This window comes from Triturus cristatus, chromosome 12 (genome assembly GCF_964204655.1).
Source record: "Triturus cristatus chromosome 12, aTriCri1.1, whole genome shotgun sequence".
NCBI classification, from domain to species: domain Eukaryota; kingdom Metazoa; phylum Chordata; class Amphibia; order Caudata; family Salamandridae; genus Triturus; species Triturus cristatus.
The window spans coordinates 712404979-712421636 of NC_140595.1; the positions used below are offsets into that span (position 1 = coordinate 712404979).

Sequence of the window (16658 nt, forward strand, 5' to 3'; positions counted from 1 at the left end):
CAGAGAAGGGACACTACCAGCAGGGCACTCAACCGTCTGGCAACTGCGACTTCCCTACTTTGCCGGCGCTCTGTGACGATGCAGGAGGGCCTAACACAGTGCTGCAGCGACCTGTCACGGGGGATGGTGCAGGTGACAAGTGCACTAGGGGTGCTATTGACAAGTCAGGCGTCGACAACTGCTGCAGGGGATGCTGCGGAGAGCATCGACACCAGCAGCAGCATCACACCCCCCGTCCCAGAAGCACGCAGGAGCAGCAGGCGGCTTGGGGTTGGCTCTAGTGAGGATGCACAGGCCGTGCAATCCACCACTGCAGCGCGTATGCGCAAACATTGATGTGGCCCTGCTTATCCACTTGCCATTGGGTGACGTAACCCTGGACATACTCATGGTATAGATGGCATATTGCCAGATTGGCCTGTTCATGTGTTCATGGCGTGGTGCCACATTAAACTACGTCATGACTTCTCACGACTCGCTGTGTCCCCTCACTTACTCAGAAATAGTTGCATGTGATCTCTGCCCGTCTCTCTCTCCCATCGATTGCAGTTGGCACTCTAGCTGTGCTGCCCTCTGGCTGGCCTGACTCATCCTCGTTGTCCTCAAAATATGTTAGTTCCACATCTGTACCTTTTTTCGTGGCAAGGTTGTGCAGCATTGCACAAGTGGCAATTATCTTGCAGCAGGTGATGGGTTTGTACTGGCGTGCGCCTCCGCTCTTGTGGAGGCAGCGGAACCTGCTCTTCAGCAGTCCAAACGTGCGCTCCACCACATTGCGTGTAGATTTGTGGGCCACGTTGTATCGTCTCTCACTCTGGGTTGCTGGGTGTAGGTAGGGAGTGAGGATGAATGAACGGCATGCATATGCACTGTCGCCTGGATGAGTAAAAGGGAACCATCAGTTACATGCCTCTATACACTCTGATTTGCAGGTTTCAAGGGGCGTCACTGTTACTTACCCAGCAGGTATCCCTCTCCGAATTCTCCGGCTCTCAGTCGTGAGTAGATCCCACTATTCTGGAAGATGTAAGAGTCGTGGGTGCTCCCAGGAAACTTTGCAACAATATCTGTGATGATGTTCCCTGCATCACAGATGACCTGCACATTGATGGAGTGGGTGGACTTCCTGTTCCTGTAGATGTGCTCTGTGTCAGCTGGAGGACAGATTGGGATGTGTGTACCATCAATACAGCCGATGACATGGGGGAACTGTGCCATGTGATAAAAGTCTGTTTTTGTTTTCTGCAGTGCAGCCTGTGTGTTTGGGAAGCTTATGTAGTGGTGCATTCTCTGCATCATGGCATCCAGGAACTTCCTGAAGAAACGTGACAGGCAACTCTGGGATACCCCACCCACCGCAGCTATCACCACCTGATAACTGCCGGATGCCAACAGATGTAGGCTGCAGAGCACCTGCACATGTGGGGGTATGGCGTGCGCCCTTCTTATTGGCTGGTCCAGGAGTGGGTGAAGGTCCCTGATTAAGTCCATGATGGTTTCGGGGTGTAGCCTGTACCTCTCATGTATCTCTGCATCAGTCAGCTGGAATAGTGTGATGCGCTGTCTGTAGATTTGTTCCTCCCGTCGCCACACCCTCAGTCCTGCTGCCTGTAGACGTAGGCGCCTTGCAATGACGTACATGGCGGCCATGTTGTCCACGCAGTTGCATTTTGGGATTGCTTATGTGCATTGTTGATGGTTACCACCTGCTTTCCATCCGTGTTAATTACCGACTCTTATTTACCGATTTTCCTGGATTTCTTAATTACCGACTGCTCCTACATGTCATTTTAAATTTTTACCACTTCATATTTACCACTTCATATTTACCGATTCGTTAATGATGTATTCGGTAAATATGAATCGGTATTTTAGAATTCGGTAACTATGAATCGGTATTTACCGCCTCATATTTACCGAAAAGTGGTTTTTGGACTCCTACATCTCACTTGTCTGAATACCGGTCGGTAACGGGATATTTACCGAATTTCGGCCGTTACCGACCGGTATTTGGCTACCTACATGAGGCCCTAGATGTCTACATTTCTTGAACTATGCTCAATATCATAAGAAGTGTAAACATCCGCTCTTCTACTTGGTTTTGCTTGACCATATTCGGAAAAAACTTCCTACAAGACCCATCCATCTAGATTGTCAAGAGGAGTTTTCAAATTATGAATTTTCCTCCTGAAAATGTGATGCCAAGTCTCCCAAATATCTGGCAGTAGGAGTAGCATTTTATTTTGAGAAATGATTATAAACCCCCCAAAAAGTGTTTACCAGAGTTTTGGCCCAAGGAAATGTATGGATATTTTCAAGATGAGGTGTTTTCAAATTACATTGTTCTATATTTACAGAAATTTAGAGTATATATAATGGATGTTGGAAATATACCTTAACCATAATACGACACCATGCATATGTTGTGGATATACTCTAGGCAGATGTTCCTTTAGATGGATCTTTATAAATATACTCATAGTTTTCAAAAAGACTGAAATTACTCCTTGGTGATGCGGAAGAATATTGGAAATGATCGTGACAAGAATGCGATGGAAAATATAAGAGCACTGATTTGGGAATTGACATTCTTCTGATCTGACACACTGTAACTTCTATTGTAGTCTGACTGTGCTAACTAATGGAATATGTGTACTACATTAGAACCTCAAAACAAGGGAATAAGCCCTGAAAAAATGTTTTATGTCCATCCATGTTTGTGTGGTGGTTAATAAAAAAAATGAAAGATGGTTTATTAACATTTCTAACGTTAGGGAACTCCGCCTTGTGGGGGGATCAACAAGAGTACTTAGGAGGCTGCGGCATATTAATTGTTAGTGTATCAATGCTGTGTGGTACTGGTTAGCTTGGAATGGTTTTATTGTACATGCTGAGAGTCCTGCTCCATGATACCCAGTTTAAGGTTCATTTTCATTTATTTTTTTGGCACACTCTTGAGACTTCAATGATTATCCTCCTCTTTCACCTCATCTCACAGCAGATGACATTCCACATGCTGTCTGCCAGAGAACCCCTCCCCTTCCCCATTCTTCCCACTACAGGTGCATGTCTGAGGATCAGCTGCAATTCTGCTCTCTGTTCCTGACAACCTGTCTTCTCCATTGACTTTTGTTCAGCTTTAGCATTTCCGATCTCCATCAATCTGTGTTGCCTTCTGGGCAATCCAAATGGGTGGAGATCTATCACCCTTAGCAACAATCTAGTGTTTTCGCTGGTCTCCGTACTCAGGGCCTTTTGCTTGATAATTTGGCCCTTCCATTTTCTGCCTTTACCTACTCCTCACCACAGTGAAAGCACTTCAGTCCTCTTTCTCTTCCAGTCCATATGATTACCCAAGGGAAGAACCCTTGCTTCAAGAGCTGTAAACTATCTGCCTGATCTGGGACTAATTGGCTGCTCTGGCAATTCAGCTCCTATCCCATGTGTTACTCTCTCATCCTCTGTACACACACAGATCCTGTGGTCTTTCTGTCCTCCCTCCTCTCTGCCATCTGCCCATACTGTGAACACATGCTTCCTCTGCTAGTATTCTTGCAACACGTTTTACTTACAAGAGGCATCACCGGGGCAGTCTTTAACAGTGTATCAATTAATAACATGTTTATATCCTGATTAAATATGAAATATGAAATATGGTGCAAAAAATAACAAGGGGAATGAGAATCAACAATCTAGTCTTGAAAGCAAATTTTGATTAGAAAAACCTTTCCTAATGCATAGAAATTACCATGTTAACACGTTTTCAATTTAGATGCGTTAGCATAATAGTAAAATGGATACCAAAATATTCATTTCTTCTTTATAAATCGATAGTAATATCTCCATCTCGCAACACAAAAGCCGTATTCTTTGAATCGATTACAGATTTGTGCTTTTCAATGACTGATTCTTCACTACACAAAGGGGTATTCAAATAAAGTCGTCAATTGCGCTCTTACCAGAGTACAGCCAACCAACCATATTGAGTTAGTAAACCGAAACAGACTCAAAAGGGGGGACATAAACTGCTACAGTACATGCTGTCTGATTTGTGAATAAGTATTCAGCTGAACTTATTACCAAACATTGGCACATTTTGAAACTGGATTGCTGGATCAAGCAATATATTGGAGCCAAACCTCAACTGATAGAAAAAAAAAACCTTCAAGAACATTCTCAATTCAAGTGATAGCGTCGCATATCAACGCAAAAATACATTCATGGACTTCAATAAATTCCCAGGGTTCCACAAATGTGGGACTTACAGTTGTTGTAATCACACAAATCGAACCCCAACTCTCTGATGTATTGCAGACTTCACAGAATGAAAGACATCAAGATTTTTATTAATTGTAGAGCAGGCTTTTGCATATAATACACCCTCACAAACACCTGCATCTGCAGTAAAATATGTTGGTTCAACAAAGAATGCTCTTTTGAGCAATACTTAATGGAGACACGATATTAAATATCTGTATCTAGACCAAGAACACAATACAAAACAATGAGATAAAAATACATTTTGACTAGGAGTATAGAGTTTGACAATGTGGGATGAAGATTTTATGAATTTAGGAATAATAACTTGGAGTTAAGTATGCCCCGCTTGGATTTAACTACTACAGAGGGAGCATTAGGACAGACGTGTTCTGTATAGGAACTAGAACTTGACATATTATTATGTTGTATGTTTGATTCATAAAATTATGGAAATGTCTTATGTTGTGAATATGCCCATAAAGAAAATCCTAAAAACATTTTTAACATTGGTATGTCCATGAACTTAAATATGTATATTAAACCAATTGATCATAAGAGTAGCATGTTACCATAATAACACAAATTGAAAACAAATTGGGCTCCTAATGAAGATGGCTTTATTGAGTTGCAGTTCACTGGTTAAGTTCTATGCAGCTTATCAGATATGACTTTATCAAAATGCACGTAATGGAAATATCACCAGTAATAGTCACTCTATGGTGATCACTTATATCTTATCTGAAAACATGCACTTGAATTTATGAACTGCAGGCCAAATTGAACGACACATTATTTAAATTCATTAAAAAATATGATGTTATTGGAAAGGAGCCAACGCCATTTTAGTCATATCCATTGCATCTTACACAGAGCGGAATAGCATGACAGTGATATAAAATATATCCATTCAATTAAAGTACTCATTGGTATCAGCTGTAGTACTGAGCCATAGTCAGTCATTTGCGTTGCAGCACGCGCAATGTAATTAATTTTGTTTATTTATTTATGTACTTACCTCCTGTCGGCTGTATCCCGGAGTTTACTGCCCCCACCCCGCCTCACCGCCCCGCAACAATCCCACTACGAGCCGCTACTGCATTTGTAGACTCAGCAACTGACCACTGGTGTCAGTCTTTTAAGCTTCTGGGGGTGGTGGTAGTAACCCCCTTTAAGAGGACGTTGGACCAATCCAGAATACAGTTTTCCCGCATCAAGGTAGGGCTACTTGCTGATGAGACGGTGTTTTATGCTCTCTGCTTTCACCCAGGACGCCCCTTATTCCCTTGTGCTGATGCTGTTTGTCCTGGAGCCCTCAGGGCACATTAGCTGTGGTCCCCTGATGGTCTGTCTTCGCCTCCTAGGCCTGCTCTTCTTATTTCGATAGCTCTTACCACATCCCTTCGCCTTTCTTCCTTGTATTGAACTGCACATGCTTCCCAAGCTTTTGATGCACATGCTGTTAGCCAAACATTGTAATAGTAAAGTTCTAAGTCTATTAGCACCAGCTCTTTTTCTATGCTCCCTGTGTTAAGAATAAATGAATATAGCTCTGTTATTTGTACGATGTGACTACTGCAAAAATATTATAGATATGTCAATATCTATTTCCCACTGTAATAGACTCTTCGTTCCAATTTCTTCAAACTCACTAGAAATTAATAAGCTCAAGGTAGGACAGCAGATTCTGGAGAGAAATAAGTGAGAAGAACCTATCCTCCTAATGAGAACAGCACTCACAAATGCAAAATATGTTCTGGATGATGTTATCTTATTAACATTCCTGTGCTCTGTCACATAGAGTATGTGTCCCAACACTGGAGAGAAGATGCATTCTTTGGGTACCAGTTCCTCAATGGCGTGGATCCAATGATGATCAAGAAGTGCAAAAAAATTCCCGACAACTTCCCAGTGATGGACAGCATGGTTGCATATATCCTGGGGCCAAAGACCAACCTTACTGCGGAGTTACAGGTATGTACATTTGATCTTGGTTTCCAAAGGTCTGCAAACTGGTGTGTGTATAATGGATCCACCTGGAGGCTCCACCAGCTCTCTTCTTTTTGGGTGTTTTCTTGACTGTGCAGCTATCTGCAAGAGCGTTCATTACTAGCTCTTAAACCTTTTCTCTCTCCTCGTGTTTTTGGCTGTTTATTTCAGAGTGTTTGCATTTGATACATGACCTATAACTTCACATCTCACAAGGACATTGAATGACTACAATACAAATATTTAACTCAAATATGCATGTGTATAGCAAGCAATTAACTTTTTTCTTTTCTCACTGCAGTAAACTGATTATGTATAGCACATGCAGCAGCAGTTTACTTTTTCAAACACATAACTCAATACAGCACAGGTAATAAAATTATAGCTACATACACACACAACAGCAGCAGATGCACAAATTATAAAATATCATTTAGATTGGGACACTGAACATTTGTGTTACTCTCTGGACACTCAGCATGTCAAAAGTTAAACCTATTAACTTTGGCAATGCTTGTTTTAGATTATTACAAGATAAATGTTAGTTACTTGACCACTCTTTCTCAGGGGTTTGTATCCTATGACTGTCTTTATTATATTTTAGATCTCTGGGTGTGTATTGGTAATTTGAGTATGTTGCATCCTTTTTACTTGAGACCTAACCAACATTTCATAGTGCTTAATGTTAACTAGTATTTGTTTAGGGTGCAGACATCATTGGTGTGATCCTGTAGTATTTTGGTCAGGAGAGGTTGCAGGCCAGAACCATTCTGAGTGGTTTGAGAAGCCTGGGTGTGTGTTGTCCTCTCGTGGGCAGAGTTGGGTTGTGCATCCTTCTATTGCCATATTTTACCAGAGTTCAAAGATGGCCACCACATTCTAGGTAATGTTTGTTTTCATTTGCAATGTGACTCTCACTATGTGGATGGTTCATTGGTTTTGAACTAACATAACAATCATTCACCATTTTTGCTTTCATCTTTGAAATACAGAATGTTACTTAAATGTGCATTCAATATGAATGACACAAATGCAATATTTAATGTTTTTTTATCACTAACTGTAAGAAAGCTTATATGTATCCCATGCCTATGTCCATTGACCTTGACTGGCCAGTGTTAGAAATGGGATTCCTGGTTTGCTGAGGTATGCATCAAGACCAGGCTTAAACCACTTTAGAGAGGGTAAGCCAAGTACACACTAAACGATATCCTGTGCTCACCCTCTGGTAGCTTAGCACAGAGCAGTCAGGCTTATCTAAAGAGGCAATGTGTAAGGTATTTGTGCAACACACACACACAGTAACAAAACGAATATACGACAAAAATACGATACACTGGTTTATAATAATAGATTCTTATATTATGAACAAAACTGGACCAAAATAACCATAATCCAGTGTATAGAAGTTTAGATATTTAATTTGAAATAAATAAATGCAATAAAGTGCTAAGAAGCATGTAGCGCTAAAAAGGTTACCTTAGGTTGAGCTGGAACAGGACAAAGTAAAAGTTCATGCAGCCCTTGTGGAAGCGCAGGGCGGCCACAGGACCCACACAGACCCCAGTGATGAAAGTACCTTTCCTTGTCTCAGCAACGAGATACGTCAATATCCTCCAATTAGTGAAGGCGCTGTATCAGTTCCAAAGACTGGTGTTGGACGTCAAGTGATACGTTGGAGTCTGCCATGCAGTCGAAGGGCGATGGGTTGATCTCACCAAGCTTTAGTGGCAGCAATACACTGTCTGATGCATAGATCTCTGGTGGCAAAGCACTGGTTCCGAAGCGATGTGCCGATTTTACTCCTGCAGCCGGGTCGATGAGCTGGTTCTGTTACACACAGACAGGAGATGCTTCGAAATCTGTGTTGCAAGTTTCTGAGGCACTTCCCGTGAGCCAGTCACAGTAGCAGAGGTAGAGACTTTGATATCTTCGAGTCGCAAGCCAGAGGAGGCACGCCAACAAGCCCTAGGAGATCACTTGGAGGGAAGGCAGAGTCCAGCTCTCGTTCCGCAGTCAGGGAGCAGCAGACAACCGGGTAATTCAAGAGAAAAGCAGGCCTTCCAACTCTGCAGTCCAAAGATGAGTTCTTTAAGCAGCCCAGCATTCCTTCTGACAGAGTTTCAGTTCAAGATAGAGAGTGTCTGATTTTACGGGGTCAGGAACCAAGAGCTTATATCAAAAAGTGCCTTTGATGTGGGGGGACTTTAAAGCAGCTCTCTGAAGTGCACAAGTATCCCTTTCAACTCAGTCCTGTCTGATAGGCTATCTGTGGGGGATAATCGGTCCTTTGTGTGAGGACAGGACACCGCCTACTCAAGTGACTTGTTTGCAATTCCTCTCTATCCTGCCCAGGCAAGGTCATCAGAATGCTGATGTATGTAGATTGGTACTCAGACACACCTATCCTTCCTGTGTTGTGGCTGTCTATAGGGAATGCACAAAGTGTACCTGTCACTCACCCCAGACGTCCGTTGGATACAGGCTGTCATGAACTTAGAGCAGTAAATGGAGAAAAAAATCCACTCTCTAAATGTGGCATTTCTAAAACAGTAATGTTAAATCTAACTTCTGCGGTAAGGAGGATTTATTATTATCATTACAAAGATATGAAACATGAAAGAGCTACTCCTCTCTGATCATTAGTATTATGCATTTTTAATAACTCCACATCTAAATTGTGCATTTGCTGCTGATTTAACTCTGTAAAGAAATATCTATATCTATATCTATCTATGTATGTATGTGTATATATATATATATTCACTTAAAAAACCATAGGTTTCACACATGTTATAGTTAGCTGGACATTTCACTCGTAAAAAACCAATGAAATTCCCCCGTTATAGTTAGTGCAGGCAACTATAACTCACGCGACCGCAATCCTCTGCTGATGACGTCAGATATTACAAATATTTATTTTTCAGAAAGACACATATGTCATCAGTGATGTAATATCTGACGTCATCAGCAGAGGATTGCGGTCGCGTGAGTTATAGTTGCCTGCACTAACTATGGGATTTTTAGCGTGCGCGCACGGTGCGCGAACCTCGCTTAATTTTCCGTTAAAAATTTTAAAAAAAATTCTTACGTGTGTTTTTTCAGCGTGCGCGCATAGAGCGCACACTCCGCAATTTTTCGAAAAAATAAATAAATCTTTTTTCCTTCTGGGACCCCCTGACAAAGGCTAGGGGGTCAGGAACTGTCCACCCTGCCCCCTTTTCACGTTCTCCACCTTTGTTTTTCACCCCCTCAGACTGCGAGAGACAAAATGGCGGCCGACACTTCCTGGTTTCGACCGATTCGAATGTTTACCGACATCTAACAACCAATCAGAATTGCGATCGCACCCGGCAGGGAGCGCACAAAGTGCACGCACGGTGCGCGCGTATAGATATTTATATGCTTTTAAATGCTATTTTCTCAGGAAATACTGAACAGATTTACACGAGACCTTCAAAAGGCACTTCCTTGACCTTATGGCTACCTCTCTGCCAAATTTCACGTAATTCTGTTCAGCAGTTCGGGCTGTACCTTCGACTAAAGGTCCTATGAAAAAATGCATCGGGAAAACGTGTTTTGGGACCCCCCCTTTTTCTCGGCCCCCACTTGACGAATCACCCCAAGACTTTCAGGATAGGAGCTGAACGGAGCGCCCCATTTGTTTTGAAAAGTTCGCGAGAATTCGTCAACCGGCGCCAAAGTTATTCAAAATAGAATTTTGAGATTTCCTATGGAAACTAGGTTGTAACTATAACTATCTACTGGCGACCGCCAGTAGATATATATATATATATATATATATATATATATATATATATATATATATATATATATATATATATATATATATTACCTACTGGCGGTCGCCAGTAGGTAGTTATAGTTATAGTTAGGACCACGTTTCCACTGGAAATCCGCAACATTCTATTTTGAATAACTTTGGCGCCGGTCGACGAATCCTCGCGAATTTTTCAGAATAGGTGGGGCGCTACGCTACGCTCCTACCCTAAAAGTCTCGGGGGGATTCGTCAAGCGGGGGCTGAGATAAAATGGGGGTCCCAAAACGCGTTTTTCCCATGCATTTTTCCATAGGACCTTTAGACAGGGCTACAGCCCGAACGGCTGAACAGAATTACTAGAAATTTGGCAGAGAGGTAGTCCTCAGGTCAAGGAAGTGCCTTTTGTAGGTTTGGTGTAAATCTGTTCAGTAGATTCTGAGAAAATAGCCTTTAAATCAATATATATATCTGAGCCAGCTTACGGTGCGCTTACGGTACGCTTACCGTACGCGTACGGTGGCGTGCGCGAGCGCGATTCTGATTGGCTCTTAGATCTTAGTAAACATTCGAATCGGTCGAAACCAGGAAGCGGCGGCCGCCATTTCGTGTGTTTCACTCAGAAAAAAAAGAGTGATAACAAGAAAAGGGGGCAAGGAGGAGAGTTACAGACCCCCTAACATTTGTAAGGGGGTCAAAGAAGGACAGAAAAGTAAAAAGAAAACATTTATTGATTTTAAAAAAAATCACGGGGTACGCGTACGGTAAGCGTACGGTAAAAAAAAAAAAAAAAGAAATGAAAATCAGTATAAAAAATAAACTATATGTCATAGATCATCTGATTTTTCTGATAATTATTGTTGTAGGAGGAGGAGGAGGATTAACACAAAAGATAAAACTTAAATATGAATTGGATTAATTGTTTGGCCTGTAATGTCGCTGGTCTCAACAACACAGGTAAAAGAAGGCTGGTCCGGGAGGAGTTACGAATTTATCAGTCTCATTTAGTGGTGCTGACAGAAACTCATCTGTCTTACAAAGACCGGAATTTATTAGCGGACCTGGGGCTAGAGGTTGTCATTAGTACAACTCAAACCGTATCTACTAAAGGAGTAGCTATTTTAAAAGATAAAAAGTTTGCCTGCGAAGTTATCAACAAACTGGCAGATCAATGGGGCCGATGGGCAATAGCTCAGCTGGCTATAGGGGGTAAGAAATATGTGATTTGTGCTATATACGGCCCTAATGTCGACGATCCTAATATTTTCGAATTCCTCAATTTGGAATTATTAAACTGGGAGGGGGAAAAATTAATTTTGGGGGACTTCAACTGCGTCTTAGACTATCATATAGACTCTACGGGGAATAGGCGTAATGTAAGAATGTGCAAAACTCGTAGAGCGATAATGCAAATGATGAGGCTTCAGTCTGTCAAGGACGCTTGGAGACATATATACCCTCTAATACCGGGCTATACTTACTATTCGGCTCCTCATAAATCATACTCTAGGATTGACATGGCCTTGGTCTCTGATAGAGTACTTAGAACATCGAAAATGGAAATATGCCCCCGGGTGACCTCCGACCATAACCCCATTATTTTTTCTTTTCAGGTTAAAATTGAAGATAAGGAAATCAGGCAATTCTCTTTCCCTAGGTATTTGCTGACGGATACTGAATATCTGTCGAGTACTACACAGCAATTAAAGGAATTTTTTAGAATAAATATAGGCTCTGCATCTCCAATAATTGTTTGGGATACTATGAAAGCGTTCGTCCGCGGTATCACACAGAAATATATTCTTTTACAGAACAAAAAACGAAAAAGCGAAATGGAGAATTTATTACTTAATTTGCGTGATATTGAGAGAGAACACGTGAAGGTAGTTAAGAGTAAGGATTCAAAGGCCCAGGAAAGTATGCTCCTTTCTTTAATTGATGCAAGAGTTGCAGTCAAAAAACATTTAAGAGTGAAAATGGCCGCAAAGTACAGTAAGCATCGGCTGGAGAGGTATGAGTATGGGGAACATATAGGACATGTATTGGCATATCAGACTGCAGAGGCAAAAGCTAGAACTAAGATTGATGTTATAAAGGGAACAAATGGGATACTGTACACAGAAACATCCGATATCTTAGATCAGTTTTCGCAGTTCTATCAACAGTTATATTCTCTGACATGGTCATCTAAACAAGAAGAGATAATAGGCTATATCAATAACAGTGGCCTCCAGTCTGCAGATAATGAGAAAATTAATACATTAGAAGAAACAATTCTGCAAGAAGAAGTTGAATCTGCACTGTCACTACTACCAAGTGGGAAGGCGGCTGGTTTTGACTCAATACCCTTAGAGTTTTATAAATCCTTCAAACAGATCATACTTCTACCCCTTATCAGTGCAATCCAATATGTAGCTATTTACGGTGAGGTGCCGGCATCATGGAATCAGACACAGATTGTGTTTTTTTTAAAAAAGGGCAAACCACCGACTGAGTGTGGTTCATACCGGCCAATTTCGCTTATTAATGCGGACGCGAAGATATTTTCTAAGATCTTGGCAAATCGCTTAGCCCCGATCATGACGGATTTAGTCTCTGAAAGTCAACATGGATTTATATTAGGGAGGGATACTACTGCCCACGTTAACACGGCAATTAGTTCATTTGACTATGCAGAGCAAAAGAAAATCGATTTTGGCATGATCTTACTAGATGCTGAAAAAGCGTTCGATCGTGTCAGATGGGAATTTCTCTGGGCTATCCTAGCAAAGATAGGTGCCGGTAAGCAGTTCCAGTCCTGTGTAAAAGCTTTATATAGTAATCCCCAAGCTAATCTCTGTTATATGGGCTCTAGGTCAACATCTTTTAGGATACTGTGCGGGACCAGGCAAGGCTGCCCGCTGTCACCATTACTTTTTGCTCTATATATAGAGCCATTTTTACGTATCCTTCAATCTTGTGTATACATTGATCCGTTGGTCTCCGGCACCTCTCAACTTAAGCTTACAGCATATGCTGATGATATAGCGGTTTATGCTACTAATCCAACTGAGGCCGTGAATAAGATCATAGATGAAGCTGAGAAATACGGTAACGTCTCAGGATACAAGTTGAACGTGAATAAAACTCAAGTGCTTACTACTCCAGGGATTCATAATGTGACGGTTGGGGCGTACACTACAGTAACTTATTTGGGGGTAAAAATAACTCCTAATGTTAAACAGATTATAGACATCAACTATTTACCACTCTTGCAGGAAACCGCTAGGTTATTTAAATTTTGGCACAGGCTCCCTTTGGGGCTATTGGGTAGATCTAACCTAATAAAAATGAAAATACTTCCCAAATTCTTATATTTGTTCCGCTCTATCCCGCTGAAAATTCCTAACAATTTGTTTAAAAAACTCGAGGGCATATGTAGCAGCTTTCTGTGGGGTTATAAAAAACCCAGAAGAGCAATCGAGCTACTTAAATCTCCTTACGAACAGGGAGGGCTCGGTTTTCCGGATTTTAAAATGTATTTTTGGTCTTCATTTATTTTTCGTTTTCGATGCTTGTTGGGCTTGGACCAGCCAAATCCACTATTCAAGCTTATTTTAGGTAATCAAAGGGACATGTTTCTTTATGGGATAAACGATCCAAATTACTTTAAGAGAGTTAAGTTTAAGACTCTGAGGGATATTGTGTTCATATGGAGAGATATGGCTAGTAAGTGTAAGCTACCCAAAATGCATGCCAAATTTCCTCTGTGGGGGAATCCACTGCTCCCTAAGATCTTCCAGGATCAGGCAGGCAAATCTTGGAGTAAATATGGGATCTCATACCTAGGCGAAATTTATAACGAGAGGGGAATCATGTCATTCGAAAATTTGCGCATAAGGTATAAGCTACCGGTAAATTTCTTCTATAAGTATCTGCAAATAAGAGACTATTTGACTACAACTCTGGCTCCAACTGAGTTTATACAGTCAAGTGTTTGGGATTGTATATATAGCACAAAGACTAAGTCATTAATAGGCATGATGTATATTCATTTGTCTAGCTTTAAACTCGATGGTAGCGTAAAATTAGCTGAACGGTGGAGTCAAACGCTGGGTTTAACGGTCTCCCCTAGTATGATTAAACAAACACTAGTTAATGTAAAGGACTCGGTGCACTCTGTCAACTTGCAACTCCAGCAACTACGTATTACCTGTATGTTATATTACACACCGGCTAGAATTGCAAAATGGGATCCAGGTAATATGGCGGGAGATAAAAAATATTGCCCTAAATGCAGATTATACGCTGCCGACTTGTTGCATATGTTTATCTCATGCCCTTCATTGACGGTTTATTGGCAGAAAATTGAACAGCTACTTCAGCTAAAACTTGGTCTGAATCAACCATTGACTGGTCTTGAGATCATGCTGGGTTGTAAAGAAAATAACTCAGGCTTAGCATGTCTCTTCTCAATCTTAATGGCGGCTGCTAGACTAGCTATCGCTAGGGCTTGGATCTCCCCCACACCACCTCAGGTTGAGGATTTTTGGTCGATAATTAAGGACACCTACGGCTTGGAGGCTGCCTTAGCAAATACAAGGGGACTTCGCTCCTTGGTTAAATTAGAAGCACTTTGGCGACCAATGTCTTTTTGATCAATCTATTATATATTTGTGGCTTTGTAATTCGCGAAGTAAATGTTCCTGTGTGCCCTCATGACTATATTGCTTTATATCATTTGGTGATCATCTCAATTTGTGACTATATGGTTCTTCTTGATTACCTGCTTACTCTATTTTTGTTGCCTTCCTTCTCCATATGTCCATATGTCATGTCATATGCTATTCATTTTATTGTCTTTTTGAATTTATTATACTGTTGATGTATACTACTATATATGCTTCTGTATTACTGTATTTTATTTTGTGCCTACCGTGATGATGAAAATAAAAAATATTAAAAAAAAAAAAAAAAGAAAATCAGATTTAAGTGTTTAGATATTAGGGGGCTCTAAAAAGAGCCGTTGTGTTTATGAAGTGATTTTTTAGTGGTACCTACAAGTAAGTACCGATGCAGAGTCTAAGGTTCAAGAGGAAGACTCTGTTCCCTTCATCATTGAAGTGCACACCATCTCCTCTATAAATGTCTTGCATGTCATAACGCAAGTTGTTATGGTAAATGGAACCCATACCATAGTCACGGAGGAAAGCAGAAACAGATTTGTTGACGTGCTTTCTTGCTTTGTCAATCTGCGGACAGAAATGATTGGACCAGTTCCATTTTTGCCTTTGGCATATGTTAGAAAACACAAAGGCAGTTTTAGGGAAAAGTGAAAACAGTTGTGAAAAGGTGTCCTTCATAAGCATTTCCAGACCTACCCCAGTCAAAGTGCCTAGGTCATTGCCACCACAGTGCACTATTATGAGGTCAGGGTGTTGGATGTGCATGAAGGATTTCACCAATGGCATCAATTGGTGCCACTTTAACCCTCTCTGACCAATCCATTTAATGTCTACATTTGACAAAGCAAGGTCTCTCACCATACCTGTTTTCTCTGCAAACTTTTCACTCCAGAAGACATAGCTGTGCCCTACAATCCACACTGTGAACATCTTCAAAGGAGAACTGGATGCACTCAGGAGGTGTAATTCAGTAGAATGGCAATATGAAAAGAAAGACAGTTTGGAAATGGAGGCATACATATTTTTTTCATAAAAAAAAGAACTGATTGGCTGTTTCATACCATTCTAGAATAAAAACTAGGCTGTATGTGTAAATTAATAGAAGCATGTTTTGTATTGGTACAGAAAAATGTGTTACCAAAGAACAGTACTATGGATTTGCTGTTAGGTTTGAAAAGTCAAGCACTCTTGCTCTGTGGAATTGAAACATTGTTTGGCGATCTTCTGACCTGACTCCACACAGCAGTGTTCCATGAGCTGTTGCTATGGTAGCAGGCAGAAGTCAAGTTGGGGGAAGGGTACTAGGCAGAAGTCAAGTTGGGGGAAGGGTACTTTTGGAAAAGGGTTGGTTTTCAACCAATAGAAATGTGTGATTACATTTGAAAAAAAGGGGCAAGCACTGAGATTTGAAACTAACATGTATATGTGTGGAAAAAGAGAGGGAAAGTTTGCCATTATCTGGTTCTGCTGAGAGGAGAGAGGTGTAAAGAACAGAGATCCTGGCTCTGATAATCTGCTGTTTGAGTGCCACATTTCTTTCACAACTAACTAATTTTAAAGGTGAGTTTAGAGTTTGAGAGGGGATGTATATGGTAAATTAAGAAATGAATAATAGAAATGCAATTCTTTTTGTAGAAGTTGTGTTTATTATTTTCTATTTTGGGAGAAATTTAAATGTGAGGAACAAGTAAAATAATATGGACTATGTTTTCACAATAAATTAAGGTGTACTGGTATAATAAAATAATAGTTTAAGGGTTTGAGGTTGGACTCAGTAATGCAAATACATTCAGCATCACTAAGGCTGGTTGCCCTTGCTGGAGTATAGGCAGACACCCACGTTACAAATGGTGGTGGTCTGAAAAAGCAGTTTGGACATGTGCTTTTTAAAAAATCTGAAAAGTGGATTCATAATGTGTCAGTCTGTAAAAGTGATATCACTTGCCAAAAAAAAGAGCAGTAAGTGTGC

At 41.0% G+C, this 16658-nt stretch overlaps 1 protein-coding gene across 1 annotated transcript in view; it reads left to right on the top strand.

Moving 5' to 3' along the window:
* The window catches only part of LOC146780373 (hydroperoxide isomerase ALOXE3-like), a 325955-nt gene that overhangs the window by 164642 nt on the left and 144655 nt on the right, over window positions 1–16658 (top strand). Inside the window, exon 6 of the mRNA XM_085638942.1 lies at window positions 6059–6231. Within this exon, the coding sequence (XP_085495068.1) occupies window positions 6059–6231 (173 nt within the window). The remainder of the gene's footprint in view (window positions 1–6058; window positions 6232–16658) is intronic.